Genomic DNA, 21,445 nt, shown 5'->3' on the forward strand with positions numbered 1-21,445 from the left:
CATGTCCAGCAGTGGAAGATAAGTACTTCTTCTTCTTTCGTGTCAGTGAAATGCGATTTTTTATATTTGTCCAGACCAAAAAGAAGCAACTTTGATAGCATTCTGGTTGGCCTGGAGTAAGTCTTCCCGTGTGCAGGTGGAAGGGCACAGGGGACAGGAGAGTAAATGCTCCATAGTCTGGGGGGCGGTACCAGATAAGTACAAGATAAGTACTGATGATGATCAACTTGCTGACATCAAACAAAAATAAGATTGTTTTGGTAATATCTTCATAGTTAATTAGGCACCTATAGGCATTTTAATTGAAAGTCATGTATAGCAGTTAAAGGATATTTATGCAAACTAAAGTTTTAAACGAATAACATTGTTAAATTACTTTCTAACCTACTGACTACTGTAAAAAATGTGCTTTAAACCTTGATGTAGAAAGAGTAACCCATTTATTACAAAGGTTTTTCATAAAATAAGTCATATAAAGTTGTTACAATAAAATAGTCAAAGCATTATAATGGATAAATTTGAGATACAATATGATTAAAAGCAAGAAAACATAATTTAAGAGGGTATTTTTGTTTTGTGCTCCTCCCAGTCGGTAACCCTTTTAGTTTTATCCAATATTGACCAATTAGGTGAGGGTACATTAGGAGCTAGCCAGTTGAAGTCATCTAGGGTGTCCCAGTGGTTGATACTACGGTCCAGGGCAGACAGCTCATAGTGTTTGTCCAACTCTTCATAATGAAGACTGTATGGTGCAGTTCTGATGTTGGTACAATCCTCTATGATTCCCTTGCATGTAACATGTAGGTAGATATCGCAATTTGATGATGTATGCATTCGCAGTTGCTGACAAGCTACCACCAACTTACTGTTCGAACATCTCTCAACAAAGACAGATGTCATTACTGGACCAGATAAGACCAAACAATTTTCCAAATCTGTTATGTGTAAAGTACCCATAGCACCTTTTAGGAAAACAGTGCAGTTTTTCAGATGACGCAATGATACATCTCGCTGAAACAGGTCTTCTTTATCCAACAACAACACCTCATTTTCTTTGTTGTCAAAACCAAACAACTTTTCATCCCACTTGCTGGCATATTTCTTTTCTATACTGTCAATTTCATCCATTACACTGGATTTTTGCTCCTCGGGTTTTGCTAGTTTCTTCTTAGAGAAACCAAACCTTTTTCTAGGCACATATTTCTCTTCTAGTTCATAGCATTTATTTTGTAGATCTTGAACAATGCTTAACGATTTTCGCATATTGTATTCTTTGAGAAAAAGTGATGATGTAACAATATATTTATGCATTTCATTAATTTCTTTTTTAATAATATCAAAGTGGCCACTCAAAGCAGTTGTTTCTAAAGTTGGAATTTGAGAAAGCAGACTATCTACATAATCAGATTTAAGTTTAAATGCATCGGTGAAGTAATCTTCTTTTTCATTTGTAGGATCAATATCTTCTCTTGCTTTGTGAGCTTTTTGTAATTTTTCTAGGCGTTGGGCATCTCTTCTACTCAATCTTTCTAACACAGAATTTTTATCAGTCATTTTCCTTTCTTCAGAAGTTCTTCTATCTTTTGATTTAACTCACCAGATTGACTGGCAGCTTGCTTTAATACACTAATTGTATCTTTTGCAAACTTTCTGGTATCACTGTTTGCAGAATCTTTATCAATCTGAAAAATTAAAATATGTTTAGTGGCAAATTTAAATAGCATTACAACCTGAATAATAAACAGATTGAATAAGTATGTATCAAACCATGATGACAATGATAAATAGCACAAATTATGAAAATGAACATGGCCACTGATTAAATTTGGGTTTAAATACACATGTACCAGACAGTGGAAAGCCTCACAACAGTTACATCCAATGTTAATCTGAACCAAAACAAATACTGCACAATATCAGGTTAGAACTAATCAGTGACCACACTTAGAACATTAAATTTCATAATGACCTTTTTCAATAGCTCATCATCTGGTTTGACCACCTTGAAGAGGGTATATCCAAGGGTGCCGAAAGTGAGCACCCAAAAGGATGCTCTAATAGCAACATACATCTCACCGGCGTTAGATCTTGCCCTCCTGAGTCCACACCTTCAGGTCGTGCTCTCGGGTCTTGTGCTCGGCCAACTTTTCACCCAAACTGTAATAACCCTCTACGACCCAGTTATAATTCTTGTACATATAAAGACGAAAATCTGTAATTTAAAGCAGTTTGTATGTTATTTCTTAGTTTTTTTGTCTGTTATTACAGTTTAAAGCTTTAAAATGATGCAACTTACCACGGCTGGTGTTCAGTTTGTACCACACGCCGTATGAGATGGCTACTCCCACAGCTTCGGCCAGAAAGATAGCTTTTGCAGTCAAACCTAGATATCTCTTGTATGCAGGCTTTGGCTCTTTGATCATAGTATTTATAAAATAGCTAGATCATTCAATCTAGCTCGTTATATCTCACAAATATCACGAAATTTAGCTACCTATTGTGTTCTTCACGATGATGATGATTTTTGACGTTCACGTCACGTTACGTTTTTTTGACACTTGTTTACTTACTCTATGGTTAGTGAGTCATAGGCCGCCTTGAAGACGGGAAGTTATTATTATGAGGCTTCCTCGAGTTTCTCGCTACTCGACGCCAGGGGAGCTGGAATCGATATTTTCTACACCTACAAAAAAAAATGTACTTACAGTGCTCCAAAATTGATAATGCGCATAGAAATCTTTGACAGATCGGTTGTTTTCGATTATGTGACACATGATATTGAGTCCTATTTCTTTCGAACAAGGTGCAAAATGCAAGTGTTATTTTTAAGGCTCTTACGATTTAATGATTCGGATGTGAAGATCTGCATGTGCATTATTAATTTTGGACAAGTGTACATTCGAGGATATAGGAGTATAAGGTATAGTTTGCTTTGTGGGTATCTTAGAATATGTGGGTATAGTCGCACACGGCATAGAGGCACAACCAAAGATTGGTTGAGTGAGTGGAGGTGGAGCTATACACACTATACAGTATACATTCTTTGCCAAGTTAATGTCTCTTTTTTTCTATTTTGCTTTTTAAGAGTTCTTATAGTAAAAAAACTAAAAAATTCTCGCATTTGATAAAAATATATTTATTATATACCTCATAACATTGTCATATGGAGGCTGTTAACAACAAAATACCTTAAGATTTAAACTTTCACAATGTGAACCACTGCAACCATTCAATAAATTTATATAATTGCACATACAACATGTTAGGTGGCTTACCAAAATTATCTGATAGTGGGTAAACTATATAATTATCAGGCTGACAGTTAGTTAGTATTTGATCACCCTCCAGGAATATTTTGGATATGTCATCACTAGTTACTACTCCATCACAGTTTTCGAATTCAAAATGTTTGTTAAAACAAACACGCAGCTCAAACAGATAGTTTTTTCCGTGAAATTCTCGACATTCAATGACAGGGTTTACACCCAGCCTCTGTTTGATAGCCCTATTGATATCAGCTAGGGAATATGAGTTATAGTAGTAGTAATATGAGGTGTATGTTGGAATAATACCAGCACTACTCAATATGTCAGTCATTGAATACATAGAGAGTAATTTGAGGCCTTGAGTGAAGTATTTCAGTTGTGTGTTGATGGCTTCCACCACAGGTGCTGCACAAGTGCCATGTTTGTTCCATTCATGAGCCCAAAATGAATATGATGCTCCTTCTGAAAATTAATAGATGCTTAATTAAAACTTAGTAAGAATAAGACTGGATCTGGTTGGTTTGATTGCAGAATAAAAAGTGTTCTACAGTTTTTTAAATCAGGAGTACTTCTATTTTTTACTGATGAACCTTAGTCAATGAGTAGGACAGTTAAAATAGTTACCAATTTCTATGTTAGTCCACTTTTCAGTGAGATTTGATTCAATAGGTCTGACTTCTTCAGGGTCAAAGTGCCACGTCTTGTTGCAAAATGCTGGGCCCATGGTATGTAAGCGAGTTGGCCAAATGCCATGTACTTTCCATTCATCCGGCTTGTCTGACATAGCGCATGTGTGGTTCGGACCTTTAGATTCCCAATCAAGACACACCGTTATTGGCCACCTTTGAGTAAATATAAGTAAGTCCCACTGAGGTTCACCACCCGCCAATACTGGTCTGACATATCCTAATCTGGAATGCAAGGTAATATGCATAAGAAAACGAGCAAATAGCACAAATTTATATAAATAACGTTAAACTCTACAACTACATACCCGATACAAACAGTGACAACGGCATAAAATAGGGAAATCTTTAACATTTTGACTTTATTTCACTGAAATGGCTTGCTGTAGTCGTGGTATATTTTGTAAATAACAACCCTAACGAGTCAATTTAATCTACATTGGAAATAAATAGTATGTGCAGGGAGAACACTAACAATAACATTAATTTATTTTAGTATTTTAATATAGTACGGAAGCAAAACGAAACGAAACAGATTTTTTTACACAACAGAACCTGTCAATGTCAAATTGTTAAAAAATACTCTGTGATTTTCAATTCGGCCCGTTGCAGATTATTAGGTACTGTTAGTATTCCGAGATGATCTATTTATCTAAATCAACAAAAATATATTTCTGATTACAGCCCTTAGAGTGTAAGTTAACATAGAGCGCTTGGATCGCTTATTTCCCATTATAGAAAATTGTTCACAGTTACGTAACTATAGCGAAAATCTTGTTATATTCCAAACGCCACCGTAACCGTAAGACGCACACAGGAAAATATCGATAGTTACCATTTGTATAGTTATGGGTGTTTAGTGTTGGATAACTATACAGTTAAACAAAACACTGTTCACTCGTGCTTACAGTTCATACTTGATATAAGCGCTCTATGGTTTATACTCTAAGTTGTAAATGGTTGTAACCTTATTAAGACAAACATAGTTTCTCTTATGACAGAGTACATGAGTACATCTTGCAATTCTTGCAACTCCCATAAAAGACCGATTTCTTTGATGGCCTTTGAATCCAGAATAATAAAGGCCTAAATCATCAACACGATACCTACTAGCGGAAATGGACCGCAAGTCACCAGTGTCAAAGTTGAAGGGATTTGCTGTCATTATCTACCTCTTGTCTACAATCTCAATCTATTCTTCTGTCAAGATTGTTTTCATTAGTTTCATTATTACTTATAAGTACCTATAAAATAACACAACATAATATCAATCCTATATAATTATTTATATAACGACTCTACATGAGTCTTAAAGACATCTCTACTTTTTAATTCTCTTTCTCTACATGCTAAGCCAGAACACAGACACTGGCACAAATTGTTGGCAAAACCGACACCGACACAGATTGCCAACTAAAGTTGAAGTTCATTATTACTTTAATCTTTGATTGTTTTCAAAAACAATATTTTAGTTTGCGTCGATTGCGATTATAATAATTATTATTTGTAAATATTCTTGTTTCAGTAGCTCTTAATTTGCCATATACTGTTTCTCTGTCTAAAATGAATAAACTGTTTAACATTACTCACAAAAACTTCAATACTGTAGCAAGGTTAGTACTTTATTTATTTTCTGGCTTATGATATGATAAGTGGACTTTGCGGTAATCTTATCTACAACTATATACAAATAATACTCCATGCATTAATTTTCTATTTTCAGGTACCATAATGTTGCGCAAATTCCAAAATATGATTTGGTAGTAATAGGTGGCGGTATAGTTGGAGCAGCTTCTGCGAGAGAATTAAAAATACGACACCCCACTTGTAAAATTGGTTTACTAGAAAAAGAAAGTGGCTATGCGTGCCACCAGAGCGGCAACAACAGTGGGGTCGTCCACGCTGGCATCTACTACAAACCTGGCTCCTTGAAGGCAAAACTGTGTGTAGAAGGACTAAGACTAGCGTACACATATTTTGATGAAAAGGGCATTAAATACTCAAAGTGTGGCAAACTGATAGTGGCGACAGAACAATCAGAGGTGTCACGCTTATTAGATTTGTATGATAGAGGAATTCAAAATGGAGTGCAAGACCTCAAATTGTTGGATGGCAAGGAATTAAAGGAAATTGAACCTTATAGCAAAGGAATTCAGGCTCTGTGGTCCCCTCACACAGGAATAGTGAATTGGGGAGAAGTCACCAAGTCATATGTGCAAGATTTTGAGGAAAGGGGGGGGAAGACTCATCTTGACTTTAATGTTAATCAGTTTTATGAGTCCAAAGATGATGCAGAGTATCCTGTGACAATTAGTAACAGTTTAGACAAGCAAGTTCAAGCTAAATATGTCTTGACATGCTGTGGACTCCACTCCGACACTGTGGCAGTGCTGACAGGTTGCCCTGAGGAACCCAAAATCATTCCCTTCAGGGGTGAATACTTATACATAAAGAAAGAAAAGAGTAACTTGGTGAAGGCTAACATATACCCAGTCCCTGATCCAAGGTTTCCGTTCCTTGGTGTGCACTTAACTCCTAGAATTGATGGCAGAATTATAGTGGGACCAAATGCTATCCTGGCATTTTGTAAAGAAGGCTACAGGTAAGTGAAATAATATTTACAATAACTTTTTGGTTTCTGACATTATAAAACTTAAAATTGTCTTTGCAAGTGAACAATAAAATCATTAAGAAGTTACGAACATTATTGTTAATACTTTTCAGGTGGGGAGACATCAATATGAAGGAGCTAAAAGAAATTGCGGAATTCTCAGGTTTTCGCAAAATGGCAATGAAGTATGCTGGTTTTGGTTTAAAGGAAATGATTAGATCTGCAATAATGCCACTACAAGTCATGCAAGTTCAGAAGTATATCCAAGAATTAACAACTTCTGATGTGGAAATGGGACCAGCAGGGGTGCGTGCCCAAGCCATGGGAAAAGATGGTAAGAATCCATTATGTATTTTACATTTTGACCACATGTATCATATATTAACTGATCCCTCCCAAAGCTACCCAGACCAAAATATTGCAACATACTCAACATAGAAATTTCTAATATTTTTGTAATTTCTCCTGTATTTTGATGGTGATAATTATACTTTATTATATTATTATTACTAGCTGACTAAGCCACAGGAAGAGATGTGGTGCTCTCTCCCCCACCTAGTGCCTCTACATAATATATGCTGCAACTATCGTCGGTTAAGATGCTGTGGCTACTGATAAGTTCGGTTACAAATAATCATAAAATTCTCTTACATCATTTCAGGCACACTGATCGAAGACTTTGTGTTTGACTCAAAGCCATCCTCGGGTGCTATCGGGAGTCGAGTGCTTCACTGCAGGAATGCCCCGTCGCCCGGAGCCACTTCCTCGCTGGCCATCGCGAGGATGATCGCCGACAAAATGAAGGATGAGTTCAGGTTATAGACTCTATGACCAGCCAGCTTTACATGATGACCCGGTAGGTATACTACACTATTACATACTAATTATGTACCTATATGTAAGTCACAAACGTATAGAGTATAGGTCTAGTCTAGGTAATAGTTTCAAGAAAGTTTTGCATTTGTATGTTACAGGAAATATTTTTTTATTTATTATTTATCTATAAGAAACAGGCATATAGTCATTTTACAATTTTGTTTGACAGCGCCATTAAACTGGAATGGTTTTTTATCATGAAAAGTCAGATCACGCTAGTATGGCAAGTGGCAACATGATATTTATTTAATTTATTTATAAAATGTACTGACAGTTAGGTAAACTATTACAAATGCAATAAATTACTTGAGACTAATTTACCTATCTTGATATAAGTAATTTCAGTTTGCTTCTGCATTTTTACACTATCTAAAAATCTTGACATAGATCTTTCATTAATTATAAGTTAGGAGCATAGTAGTCATGATATAACTCATTAAAGTCATAAATCATGATGTTTTTACCTAGGTTATAGTAACTGCTGGTGCTATACTCCTATAATATCTTATAGGTAATATTCAAAGAAAAATGAAATCGAATTTATAATATAATATTTAATATCGGCGTTCACAGAATGCATTACATCAAATATTATGTAAATTTTTTATAATTATGTATTTACATACTCATACTTTTATTGAACAGTGTATTGTGTAAATTAATTATAAGATTAATATATAAATTGTGTAAGTACTACATATTGTTTATTGTAATTTGTTATAGAGGAGTTATTATAATTACTGGAAGTGGATTAGATTAGTCTTTTTCCAATTTAATATGCATTATTTCAAAAATAATAAGGAATCTCTGTTGAAAAAAACATTCCAGTAAATTATGCTAATGCAAATCATAATAATATTATATTTGAAATGAGAATATATTATTATATTTGTTGACATAAAAAAGGCAATTTTATTTTTTATAAAGATATAATATAACATTATAAGTTTGTTAAACTAAAATATTTCATTATTTAATTATAAATATGGATTTAGATTCTTGAGACACAACATTTAATTTTTAGCAATGAACTATACATTTTGCATTTGGATAATAATATTTACGGAAACATTGAGCACTGAGTGCATTTATTATAAGCATTAATAGAAGAGAAATATAAAAAACAGGTAAATAGTCTCACTTAAATCACATAATACTTACATAATTATGGAATGAATTTTATGTACTAAGAAGTCTTATTATTCAGGTTCCTCTTATAATAACTTGTTCAATGTTAGCTACTTATATGTAAGTACCTATGTACATATAACATAATTTAACTAGGTATAAATAATTGATAAGTTTTAAATATGTTCAGTCAATGGTTAATCCTCTTTTACTAAACAATATACTCTGACAGGGAAGATCATAATATGTTGTCATGTGGTACATTATGTTGCTTACTACAACTATGTACTCAGAGAATCCAAACATGGAGTAAACTGAAAAAAATATGAAACATATTGATTAGTTTAACTAATTGATAAGTAAATGTACTTACCTTTACTTATAAATGGCATGTAAAACACTGACACTTACCATAAGGCTCACAAAGACTGTTATGTCTCAAGAAGAAGAAAGCAGCAAAGGTGAATGAACCAACATTTAAGAAAAACATTCTCCATTTTATTTTAAGTGAGTACAATTCAGTTCTGGTTGTATTTGGTCTCTGACGGCACTTGGAGAATAACATACATGTGAAAAACATGTAAAATATTGATGTACCAATGAATGTTTTGAAGCATAACTCATGATAAGCTGAAACAAAATATCATATGTAGAAAACTATGGGTTATTAACAAGTAAGTACATCAGTACAGGTTATATTTTTCAGAGTAAGTATAACTTACGATAATTTAGTGATGATGTCCAATGTGTTAAACCTACAAGTGCCAAATTTTCTATAAAGTTCAATAATACGGCAAAATTTACTACTCCAGCGTAATCATTGTATATCACATTTCTATAATGGTTCCATCGAAGATATATAATGAAAAATCTAAGTGGAGCATGGATATAAATGGCAGTCCTCCAGATTGAACTCTGAGGTTCATAATTACCAATTGACGCAGATATAGATGGAAAGATATTAGGCACATTACAGTGGGTTTTGTTGGCACTTTCAAAATCTTTATACATAGTCATTAGAACACATGTTATGAATGCAAACAGCGGCAGAGACACTGTAAACAGGCACAATTTTGAAACTGGTATCCTAATGAAGTATTTCCGTCCATGCGCATTATGTAAGGGTAAATACATTTATAATAATTAGTAAAAGTCCTAAATCTAATGGAAAACAACAACAAAACTCAGCAACAAAAATATTAATGTGACACTGACAGTTGGCAGATGATGGCAGACGTCCTAGCTAAAATCATCTGTACCCTTAGCACGAACATTTCATCGTTTCCGTATTTCATTACTACACGTTAACTTTGAACGTATTGAAATGGCAGCATAAGCCTTCGTCGTGTGCCGGTCGTTACAACGTTACCAGAGTTAAAATAAGGTTGTACCACACTGAGATTGTTAAGTTCAAAACCTTCATAATAATTTCAAAGTAAGCAGCGATTCCTTATAAACGCACTTTAACAATTGTCTATGGATGATAACTATGATTTGAACGCACATCCTAACTTTTTTTTTGACATTTGTCATCTGTCATCTGTCAAATTATCAATCTATTGACACTGACAGGTCGGCTTTCATAATTATTTTATTTGTTAAATTTGTTTATTGTTTTATTGAATTCAACGCAGTGATATTTGCCTACGGATACCAACGCCAAGGCCCACGGATGGAGAGGTCGCCAGTGGTGCCTTAATAAGTGGAAGGAACTAGCCAAGCTCAATAGCGAAGGGACGGGACAAGGAGTGATAAGCAAAGGAGAAAATTAAACATGAAACATACCATTAAACATAAAAGGTTGTCATGACAGATTATCCCCTCGTCTCTCAATGATTTCCTAATAGGTACCTAGGTACTCTTTAAAAAGCATTAACTAGTAACCTTGAGATAAAGCATCGGCAGTACTCATGTTTCTTTGAAATAGTTAGTAGTTATATTCTTATTCGTAATGATGCAATTATCATTTGTTTTGCAGGTATGGAGTGATTATAAGAATAATACAAAGAGAAAATGCTCCCAAATTGCCTAAGGGGTCACAGTGAATGGTTGATGGTTCAGCCCTAAAATGGATATGTCAGATTGAAAGCTGCTGGTGAATGCTATATAATTTATGTGATGAGATATAGAATCAGCATGGAACATGTGCCTGGTACGAGGAGCCAGCCCAATCCAGCTATACCAGCGTATCCTGTACCTAGCATCACGGACCAGGCCACCGCCTGCAAGTGCACCCCCGTGAAGGCATAAATTATAAGTGTGCATTTTGATTGCTCGGTGAAGAATACATTTAGGAGAAAAGATAAATCATACATTTTGTTATACTATGCTGATGTTTGCAAATGTTACATGATACTACCTACTAAGATAAATATGTTTTTTTGTAAAATAAAGAATAAAAAACTGTTAAACAGAATGTAAATATTTTATTTATTTTGTGGTAATTTCATTTATCCAGAACTTTATACCCATTAGTAAGTGGGCCCAGAAAGTTGATGATTTATCATTAATGAAGTCTATTAATCCTGCCTACCAAGAGACTTATTACCTTTACTTTTACTTATTACTTTTACGCTGTACTTAATAGATTTTGCACACTGAACAGTTGTATAATGGTCTTGCTCCAAACAGCGCCATCGATTTTCAATCACACACATCACAACCCCACATTTCCCATGAATTTTTGTAAATTTTGCCTCTGGGCTACCCTCCTCATCTACGTGTCTTGCTGCGTGTAATAAATACTAGTTTAGTTTAGTAGGGTATCTACGTGGTCGTAGCATATTGGTAATGAATAAAAAATAAGAAAACCAAAAGAAATAAATGCTCTAACTTCCATTTTAAATAGTTGTCACTGAATAATTTGCAGTGAGAAAATCTTCGAGTAAACTCACGATACGATATGTCAAAATCAAATTCATGCTACCATTTCCTATACAAACCGCAAAATACTTCACGTTACCATACACGTTACTACACGACGAAAAGTTCCTGCTGCCGATTTTAGTTCTGCTACTGCCCGCCAGGGGCGCTGTTCATATTTCCCTACAAAATTCATCGTGTCAGATTTACTTCACGTCCTCGACGAAAGTTCGTGCTAAGGGCTCTGTACCCTTAGCACGAACATTTCATCGTTTCCGTATTTCATTACTACACGTTAACTTTGAACGTATTGAAATGGCAGCATAAGCCTTCGTCGTGTGCCGGTCGTTACAACGTTACCAGAGTTAAAATAAGGTTGTACCACACTGAGATTGTTAAGTTCAAAACCTTCATAATAATTTCAAAGTAAGCAGCGATTCCTTATAAACGCACTTTAACAATTGTCTATGGATGATAACTATGATTTGAACGCTCATCCTAACTTTTTTTTTTGACATTTGTCATCTGTCATCTGTCAAATTATCAATCTATTGACACTGACACGGTCGGCTTTCATAATTATTTGTTAAATTTGTTTATTGTTTTATTGAATTCAACGCAGTGATATTTGCCTACGGATACCAACGCCAAGGCCCACGGATGGAGAGGTCGCCAGTGGTACCTTAATAAGTGGAAGGAACTAGCCAAACTCAATAGCGACGGGACGGGACAAGGAGTGATAAGCAAAGGAGAAAATTAAACATGAAACATAACATTAAACATTAAACATAAAAGGTTGTCATGACAGATTATCCCCTCGTCTCTCAATGATTTCCTAATACCTAGGTACTCTTTAAAAAGCATTAACTAGTTACCTTGAGATAAAGCATCGGCAGTACTCATGTTTCTTTGAAATAGTTAGTAGTTATATTCTTATTCTTAATGATGCAATTATCATTTGTTTTGCAGGTATGGAGTGATTATAAGAATAATACAAAGAGAAAATGCTCCCAAATTGCCTAAGGGGGCACAGTGAATGGTTGATGGTTAAGCCCTAAAATGGATATGTCAGATTGAAAGCTGCCGGTGAATGCTATATGTATAATTGATGTGATGAGATATAGAATCAGCATGGAACATGTGCCTGGTACGAAGAGCCAGCCCAATCCAGCTATACCAGCATATCCTGTACCCAGCATCACGGACCAGGCCACCGCCTGCAAGTGCACCCCCGTGAAGGCATAAATTATAAGTGTGCATTTTGATTGCTTGGTGAAGAATACATTTAGGAGAAAAGATAAATCATACATTTTGTTATACTATGCTGATGTTTGCAAATGTTACATGATACTACCTACAAAGATAAATATGTTTTTTTGTAAAATAAAGAATAAAAAACTGTTAAACAGAATGTAAATATTTTATTTATTTTGTGGTAATTTCATTTATCCAGAACTTTATACCCATTAGTAAGTGGGCCCAGAAAGTTGATGATTTATCATTAATGAAGTCTATAATCCTGCCTACCAAGAGACTTATAACCTTTAGTTAAGTGCCAATTTCTCCGTAGTCGCTTTGAGCATAACCAGGGAGTAGTGGTTGATTTTTGACACATCTTTCGTGAATTTTATATGGATATAACTTATAATTAATAAATCAATCCCTGTCAGTTAGATAACCGACTATGGAGAAATTGGCACTAAAGTTTATAGTCAATAACTAACTGTCCTTAACTATTCTAGAGAGGGTAGAGTTCAAACACATCTAGACAGTAGCAATAATGGTATTTATTAATACAATTACACATAACTACAGTTAGGTACATTAGAATTTTACGAATTATAGCTTACAAAGCAAAACGTGAGTAAGTATAGGTGTTTGTGTACTGTGTTGCTACTTCTTACTGCTATTGGTGCCATGGATGCCATGGATCTCATCCGTCACGATGGATTCTCGGCACTTCCAGTCTAGTAGGTATTCATCACGAGCTTCAATCACCACGTCATCACGGTCAGACACGCCAAAATCGAGGGCCACGTAATGCAACATACGGCACGCTGTACTTAATAGATTTTGCACACTGAACAGTTGTATACTGGTCTTGCTCCAAACAGCGCCGTCGATTTTCAATCACACACATCACAACCCTACATTTCCCATGAATTTTTGTAAATTTTGCCTCTGGGCTACCCTCCTCATCTACGTCTCTTGCTGCGTGTAATAAATACTAGTTTAGTTTAGTAGGGTATCTACGTGGTCGTAGCATATTAGTAATGAATAAAAAATACGAAAACCAAAAGAAATAAATGCTCTAACTTCCATTTTAAATAGTTGTCACTGAATAATTGGCAGTGAGAAAATCTTCGAGTAAACTCACGATACGATATGTCAAAATCAAATTCATGCTACCATTTCCTATACAAATCGCAAAATACTTCACGTTACCATACACGTTACTACACGACGAAAAGTTCCTGCTGCCGATTTTAGTTCTGCTACTGCCCGCCAGGGGCGCTGTTCATATTTCCCTACAAAATTCATCGTGTCAGATTTACTTCACGTCCTCGACGAAAGTTCGTGCTAAGGGCTCTGTGATCAGCGTATAGCAAAAATTTGGTCTGTGTTAATTTTCTTATGGCCAAGCAACCTCGTCTTCACGCTATTTTTTTGCTCTCGAAAACAAGCAACATCTTGTCTACTCAAAAAAAATATGAAAAGAATAACCCATGGAAGATGGAAGTAATAAAGTATACTTATTACTTCCATGGAATAACCTTATTCCAATGAGCAATGCACTTCCAATGCGGGTTTTTTTGACTTATTACTTCCGTGACAATAATCAAGCGCTAGGCTATTATTATTCTGAGTTGCGGGAGCACAAACAGTTTCACACGGATCGTCAAACGTATGAGATAGGTATTTAGCCTCGCTACTGACCGTTAGGGGAGCTAGAATCGTTTTATACATAGTTTGATTCGACGGTCGAATGGCGTAGTGGTTAGTGGCCCTGACTGCTATGCCGAAGGTCCCGCGTTCGATTCCCTGCTGGGGCAGATATTTGTTTAAAGACAGATATTTGTTCTCGGGTCTTGGGTGTTGATATTTATATTTAGTATCTATCTGTCTATGTATTTGTGTAGATATATCAGCTGTCCGACACCCATAACACAGGTTCTGCCTAGCTTGGGGTCGGATGGCCGTGTATGAGATCCCCACATATTTAGCCCGTAGCATTAATTTTCATTGTGAACGTGAAGTAACATTACTCGTTGAATTTTGTAGGAAAATTTTAGTTCAGCTACCGACCGCCAGGGGAGTTGTTCATATTTTCATACAAAATTACTTGATGAATTTTACTCCACGTTCACGATGAAAATTTATGCTCCTTAGCAGTACAGTGCATGTTCAGTAATAACTAGTTTATACAAATATGATAAAAAGCGATCAAATCAAACATAGAATTGATATTCGTGCTTCCTACTGGCTCTATTATACAGGGTCGCCCTGTAAGTCATGGTCCAAATTTGACAGGGTGATACAGGTACAGGACATCTATTCTTCGGGGGTGTAAGTACCTGCACCTGGCTCTCTCGAGTGGAACCTTTGTGCATGTCCCCAAGGTCTAAACTGCCTTCCTAAGCTTGGAATATTTCCCACCACGCTGGTCCACTGCGGGTTGGTGGGTTCACATTATCTAGATGTGCTAGATCTAGATATGCAGGTTTCCTCACGATGTTTTCCTTCACCGTAAGAGCGATGGTATACATTGTACTCAAGTTAAAAGAACTCATTGTTATACATGTCAGTGCCGCTGGGATTCGAACCCGCATGTCTGGAGTGAGCAGCGGGCGCTTACCCGCTCCGATACAGGACATCATTACCAGCAATTAATTATACTACAATGCCTAAGTACTTAGGTACGCCCTTGTACCGCCAGAAAAAAAAGTCATTCTCAGGCTAACTAGGGTTAACTAGTAACTACGAGACCTACCTAGCCCATTTAGTTTTATGTTTCGGTTTTCGGGTTCATTAATCCACACCATATATTAAACTCTACCATATAATTAATATGTATTACCTCGCCTGTAACTGCCACAAAGCAACAAAAAATACTACGTTATAGCAATTGCAAACTGTAATGTTAGGTACCCAGTCATCTTTCTTGGTAACCTGATAGGCTGATACTATATGTACCTACATATAGGTACAGTAGGTAGGATCTCACCATCTTCCACATCATCACAAGTTACCTATAGGCCTAGTTCTTAATGTAATTTAACCAACCGCCGGACTCACTGGCCGTAGTCGTTTTTAATTTGAGCTTAATAGCATAATTAGACAGATAGTTAACTTTAGATGACGATAAGCGTCTTACTGCGCATCGTGCATAGAATATTTATGTGGAAGTCACTGAATTAAGGGCCACATGCACGCTGTCATTCAACAAGGGTTTCAATAACACAAACTATCCTATAACAATCGAGTCGCCAATGCTTGCTCCGCGTAGTGAAGTGTCCGAGTGCTTAAAAGGAAACCACCGGTGTACTTTGTGCTGTTATTAGCAGTCGTCAGTCGGTCGCCGGGTAGAGGGGAGTTGCGCGCGCAAGCGTGGCTCAAGTCCGCACATTTTGCTTCACCTATCTACCAACAAGCAGCAGAAATCCGCCGCCAGTATTGATCGCGCGTCCGCCGCCCGAGGTGCTATCATGCGACATACACATCATTTCCATTCTCTGTAACTACAGATGTACGCGTTAACAAACGATTAAAATTACAATAATTTACAATGGACAGTTAAGTGCTTGGAATACCTAGCCTGGTTTAGAGCAGTGGTGGAATAGTGCGAGTAGGATACAAATCACAGCGACATGTCTAAGGTAAGTTTTCATGGTTCTTTCAGTGTAGTTATCGAAGTTACGGCAATAGTCGTTAACAATGGTTAATTGATTTTGAAATTAACTGTTTTTTAACTGATAGTTTGATTTTAGTGAGTGTTTTGTTTCTAAAATAATCCCATTTTAAATGGGTGCCTATTTGGGGTAGATTTAAGATAGGTTTAAACATAATGATATTGTTACATACTTACTTACAATGTTACTGCGTTTATTGGTATTTTTCACTGTATACATGGTTTACCTTCATACTTACCTACCAGATTTAGATAGGTTTTCAATAGTTTATAAAAATAACAATCAGTGCCTACCTTTAGGTTCGTAAACCAATACTCACAAAAACATGTTATAGGGTAAGGGCGTAGCTAGGTATATAGGAATCCCATTGTTTCTAAACCAATGAAAGCACTAAAGTGCGCTCTAGTTCTTCATAGGCACTAATTAATGTAGTATCTACCATAGGTATACTTACCCCACCCGCCTACTATGTAGATCCTACATCGATACTGAAAGACGACACCACAGTCCTATAACTTACTTATGCAACTAGCTTAGCTATACAAGTGAGGTAATTAACACCCTTTTAATACCATAGACCGTAGGCCTAGCTAGTTGCGGTTTTTAACCGACTTATTATAAAAGCGTAGAATATATAACAATGATTATAGTTAATAGGTAGGTAGGTACATGATCATTCAGATCATTGACTAAATTGTGGAGTTATCTCATACAAGGGCACCTGACCCTAAACTAGGCAGTCTCTTTAAACCTGTAAATGGGTGTCATAAAAAACGCAATTCATGTTATCACGATAAGAGTAACTATACCTACTCATATGAAAATAGAGCATGTAGTTAATCGTTATTTTGAAAAAGTCATGGTAATATAATTATACCCATAGTTTTAAACCTTTATACTTACCACTGTTACCTACTACCGCTGCCAAGTCACTGGTACTAATATTTCATTCATATTCTAAATCACATAGTGTGCAAAACTCACTTACCTAAGTCCTTGTACAAATTATTATATCTATAACGAAATTCCGCAAGAATTTGTTTAATCGACTGTATTATTCTTAAAGAATAGCTATATAACCTTCAGTCGTATAGTTGTTCAAATATTAGACGTTTCTCATAATAATGAAGTGCGTAGATTGTAACAGCAAGTGGGACCACGCCGCGGTGACATCACGGCTCCAGAGGGCATCTTCGTTTACTTTACACAGTTCACGGCCGATCATCATTTTCAAGATGACTTGAATGATTTCCACCTTACCTACTCAGTTGTATAAGAATTCAGCTTGAAGCCACGGTACGATTAGATAAGATATTGATATAAGTCATCGGCACATCTGCTTCCAAATATTATGGATGATTAGGTTGGCGCCATTGACAATGCCACTCCAGTTGCTAAAACAACAGCTGAACGGATTTTTCTGATCTTATGCCGCTTAAATATTATTTTTCGTGACTAAAGACTGTGTCCGCCTTATGCCGGTAGATAACCTTATAAACTAGGTACCCTACATAGCCATTCCATTATGTACATCAAGCTAGCTTTCAATTTCATATCACGAAACAGTGGTTTTAGTAACCAATACACTGGCATTTTGCAAAGAAAAAGTGTTGTAAACTCAATACATATTGCTATTACCGGATCAACCGCCGGTCGCACGCGATGTTAGAGATTTAGATGTAAATATTTATAATTGCGCTATAAAACAGTAGGGTATTGTATGCTTCCTATGGATATTGTAATAAAGTAACTGTCAATAGGTGTATATTTTTATCATTCTTTTGATAGGTAGGTATATAATTATCTTATACCAACCGCGAAGTTAGATTCACGGTTTCCCGGGGCTTAAAATAGCATGTGATACTTACTAGTTATACTTAGTTTAGTTTACTAACGTAACGACAAAAAAAACTAAAGACTAAAAATAATTCTACTCCGATTTTCCAAAAAATCTCATAAGGAGAGATATATGCGACTAGGTATATAATTTACTATTCCTATTATTAATTTATCAAAACCTAAATTTCGTCTTATCTAGTGCAAACAAGAGGTGTGAACTAGTTGTGCAGACATTAGTAAACAATACGATACTGAGGTGTTTGTAGCTCCGTTAAGATGAGCATTGGGTACTTCCATATTCAACACTCGTAGCAGGTACATAGGTAGGTAGGTAAAGTAGAAAGTGAAGAAGGAAGCTTCGACATGTACAAGATACAAATTACACAAATCTTGGAATGTTAAGTTATTTTAAGTAAGTACTTAATACTACACTACACTCGTATTGACAATAACCGACCATGTGGCTATTATGATGGCAATTAAATATTGATATTGCTTATTTTTGGTACGGAGTACCGACGCCTAATTACTGTATTACTTGAACGTAATTTATTAGGTACCTCCTACCTACTGCAAGCATTCCCACTTTCCCGCGGCAATTCCGGGATGGACGAAAAGTATCGTAGGTAAATCCAGGGCACTTCATGTCAAATTTGTTAAAAACTGGGCCAGCCGGTATCCCGTGAAAGAATATCAAACATCCACCCATCTATAGGTACTTACAAACATTCACGTTTATAATAGTAGTATAGTCGGATATTACTTTTGAAATACAACGGTGGTGTCTCTCCGTAACTTTTGCTACAACCGAGGTACTATGCAGGTATAAGTAGTAACATTTTCTATGACTGAGTTACAAAATATAATTCGTCCTTCATAGTAAAAATAAATACCCTTCTTCTGGACAGTCGGGTAAAAATAGGGCACCATTCTTTACATCACATTCACAAAACATCGTTTCAGTTGTTAGTTTGTGAGCATGAAGTGTGTCAGTCGGCCCGCTCTGCATTATAAACACATCAATTTAGGTTAACTGAAGGAGAACAATGTTACTGTAGTGTAACTGCTGGTTTCTTGCGATGTAATGGCATCGTATCATAGATTTACAGGGACATTAATCATTACAAACAACAAACAGGGCTAATCTGGACAGGCAAAAGTAGACCCTTGCCAATCAGATTGTCATCTACAATATTAAAATTTTATAAATTGAAATTCATTAAAAAAAACCACCTAAAAATATTCCTATGACAGCCTTGAAGCGTTTGAATTAATTTGTCCGAAAATTATTCCATAATGACCAGGTTTTGTTCTGTACCAAAAAAAGATGTAGAAAACACAGTCGACTTGTTGGAGTGGATAATAACTTTGATTTGATCGTTACCTGACTTTAGGTACATCTTCATTCTTAGATCCTATAACACGACTGACACGATCGACTAACGATCCTATGACACTGTATAAACTGCTGTTAAAGTTAGAATGGAACACACATAAACAGCAATGAATAAAAGGCTTGGATTTATTGCGAAATTACACAATTTGAGTTGTTTCTTACTGATTAGAAACTGGTTTCTAGCAGGTAGGTACCTAAGAGCATCCGCTGTATGTTTTTTGCCGAGGTCTCTCGATGCAACAGAAAAACGTAATTGAAACCGGTCGCCGTTCACTTGATGACTGCCAGTCAGCGGTTTTCATCATCAGAGAGCTGGAATTGCTGTTTCTGGTTCCTGGTTTCCCAATATGATAATGTTCGTGGAAGCACATTGGCAAAGCTATCCAGTAAAGTGCATATGAAATAGTTATATAGGTATTTGTAGTAAAATGAAAACTGTAGTCAAATTGCAAGCGTTCTCCTGTTTCACGAAACCGACACACATATGCACTTCTTAACTATTTCATGTTAACAGATTGGGCAAATCGTTTTTAATTCATATTTTTTAATAATAATAATTTAGTTATTAAACTAATTACAAGGTAAAAATTTGTTGAGTACTGCCATCTCAACTAGAATATAAGCAGATACTATGCGTAAACGCATACGAATTTACTAAGTATCTATGAATTACATTATTTCCTAATCCTTGTAATTTTATTGTAATTAAACAAACTCCCGGGCAGGCCACTGCTGTGAAAACGCATAAATGTATTCACCTTACTATCTACCTCCCACGGCAAAAACTTTGAATTTTAGTACACTCGCGAGCAACCAAATCGACTCAAGCCTTGACGGCGCAAACATACATTAATACAAGTAAAATTATGAATAGAAATAATAAAAATGATATGTCATTTAAAAGCTTAAGATGTCAGCTTTAATTTGATATCATTATTATTGAAATCCATTCATCATTTTTGAAATAAATGATGTCTGAACGCAATTGTAGGAAAAACGGGAATTTAGGAAAAAAGGGTATGGGTATCGTATTATACAAATTAAACAAAAAATGTTAAGATAAAAATTTATTTATTTAAATCAATACTTTGTATTGCCCCCTCTTGCCCTAATTACAGCCTGCAGCCTGTTTCTCATAGACCTTATCAACTTTTTGACAGTTTCCTGAGGAATGCCGTCCCACTCCTCTAATAAAGCTGTCTTCAGCTCGTCCACGCTTGCAGGGACTGGATTCCTGGCCCGAACTCTTCTTTTGAGCTCGTCCCATAAGTGTTCGATGGGATTCAGGTCAGGACTGAGCGCAGGCCAGTCCATCGTGCGCAATTCCTTCTCTCTCAGAAACTGCCGACTGACTCGTGCCGTGTGGCAGCGGGCATTGTCGTGCATTAGCACGAAGTCTTCACCGACAAATTCTGCATAGGGCACAACATGACCGAGTAGAATGTCGGTGATGTACCGATCAGCTGTTAACCCGCCTCCTCGGCCGCCTCCAGGCACGAAAACAAGTGCGGTTTTTCCCTCTAGAGAAATACCAGCCCACATCATGCAGGAACCGCCGCCATATGCTACTGTTTCAGCGAAACAACATTGGGCAAATCGTTCCCCCGGACGCCGGTAGACCCGGCCTCTCCTGTCACTGCCATGCAGACACACTCTGCACTCATCAGTAAACAGGACCGACCGCCATTGCGCAATGCTCCAATCGAGATGCTCTCGAGCAAACTGAAGACGCGCTTGTCGGTGGCCTGCAGTCAATTTGGGGCCTGATGCAGGTCTTTTTGGTGTCAAGTTGGCTTCCTTCAAGCGTCTTCTCACTGTCCACTCGCTGACAGCCACTTGTCGTACACGTCTCAGTTCTTGCTGCACATCAA

At 36.4% G+C, this 21,445-nt stretch overlaps 5 protein-coding genes and 2 long non-coding RNA genes across 9 annotated transcripts in view; 4 read left to right on the top strand and 3 right to left on the bottom strand.

The window, feature by feature from the left end:
• Positions 1-316: 316 nt before the first annotated feature.
• LOC105383249 (tubulin-specific chaperone C) lies at positions 317-2,211 on the bottom strand. 2 transcript variants are annotated; one of them, XM_038119015.2, is made up of 3 exons: positions 1,970-2,071; positions 1,618-1,682; positions 317-1,558 (listed from the first exon to the last, which is right to left on the bottom strand). In XM_038119015.2, exons 1-3 carry the CDS (start codon positions 2,069-2,071, stop codon positions 556-558), a joined length of 1,170 nt encoding a protein of 389 aa, XP_037974943.2. In that variant the 3' UTR covers positions 317-555. The 2 variants fall into 2 exon arrangements, with proteins under 2 accessions (XP_037974943.2, XP_011551581.3); XM_011553279.3 differs by having other exon boundaries at positions 317-1,682; positions 2,070-2,211.
• Positions 2,212-3,112: 901 nt separating this feature from the next.
• Positions 3,113-4,503, bottom strand: LOC105383251 (ribonuclease Oy). The gene is made up of 3 exons (XM_011553283.3): positions 4,261-4,503; positions 3,891-4,177; positions 3,113-3,728 (listed from the first exon to the last, which is right to left on the bottom strand). Exons 1-3 carry the CDS (start codon positions 4,305-4,307, stop codon positions 3,205-3,207), a joined length of 858 nt encoding a protein of 285 aa, XP_011551585.3. The 5' UTR covers positions 4,308-4,503; the 3' UTR covers positions 3,113-3,204.
• A 900-nt stretch (positions 4,504-5,403) lies between these two features.
• Positions 5,404-7,744, top strand: LOC105383252 (L-2-hydroxyglutarate dehydrogenase, mitochondrial). The gene is made up of 4 exons (XM_011553285.3): positions 5,404-5,565; positions 5,676-6,554; positions 6,677-6,897; positions 7,225-7,744. Exons 1-4 carry the CDS (start codon positions 5,516-5,518, stop codon positions 7,383-7,385), a joined length of 1,311 nt encoding a protein of 436 aa, XP_011551587.3. The 5' UTR covers positions 5,404-5,515; the 3' UTR covers positions 7,386-7,744.
• Positions 7,291-21,445, top strand: part of LOC105383286 (microtubule-associated protein futsch) — a 67,208-nt gene continuing 53,053 nt past the window's right edge. The window contains exon 1 of one of the 2 annotated variants that reach the window (XM_048624560.1): positions 7,291-7,419. In XM_048624560.1, the coding sequence (XP_048480517.1) occupies positions 7,369-7,419 (51 nt within the window). In that variant the 5' untranslated portion in view covers positions 7,291-7,368. Of the gene's footprint in view, positions 7,420-16,003; positions 16,307-21,445 lie in introns of those variants that run through there. The other variant, XM_048624561.1, reaches the window with a different exon arrangement.
• LOC105383253 (post-GPI attachment to proteins factor 2) lies at positions 8,404-9,751 on the bottom strand. Its single transcript, XM_011553286.3, has 3 exons — positions 9,290-9,751; positions 8,979-9,197; positions 8,404-8,881 (listed from the first exon to the last, which is right to left on the bottom strand). The coding sequence occupies exons 1-3, from the start codon at positions 9,699-9,701 to the stop codon at positions 8,754-8,756; spliced, it is 759 nt and encodes a 252-aa protein (XP_011551588.3). The 5' UTR covers positions 9,702-9,751; the 3' UTR covers positions 8,404-8,753.
• LOC125489269 lies at positions 9,823-10,983 on the top strand. Its single transcript, XR_007266849.1, has 2 exons — positions 9,823-10,367; positions 10,546-10,983. It is a non-coding gene; the product is annotated as an uncharacterized LOC125489269 (long non-coding RNA).
• Positions 12,151-12,429, top strand: LOC125489266. Its single transcript, XR_007266846.1, has 2 exons — positions 12,151-12,275; positions 12,399-12,429. It is a non-coding gene; the product is annotated as an uncharacterized LOC125489266 (long non-coding RNA).

Source organism: Plutella xylostella, chromosome 12 (genome assembly GCF_932276165.1).
Source record: "Plutella xylostella chromosome 12, ilPluXylo3.1, whole genome shotgun sequence".
Classification (NCBI taxonomy): domain Eukaryota; kingdom Metazoa; phylum Arthropoda; class Insecta; order Lepidoptera; family Plutellidae; genus Plutella; species Plutella xylostella.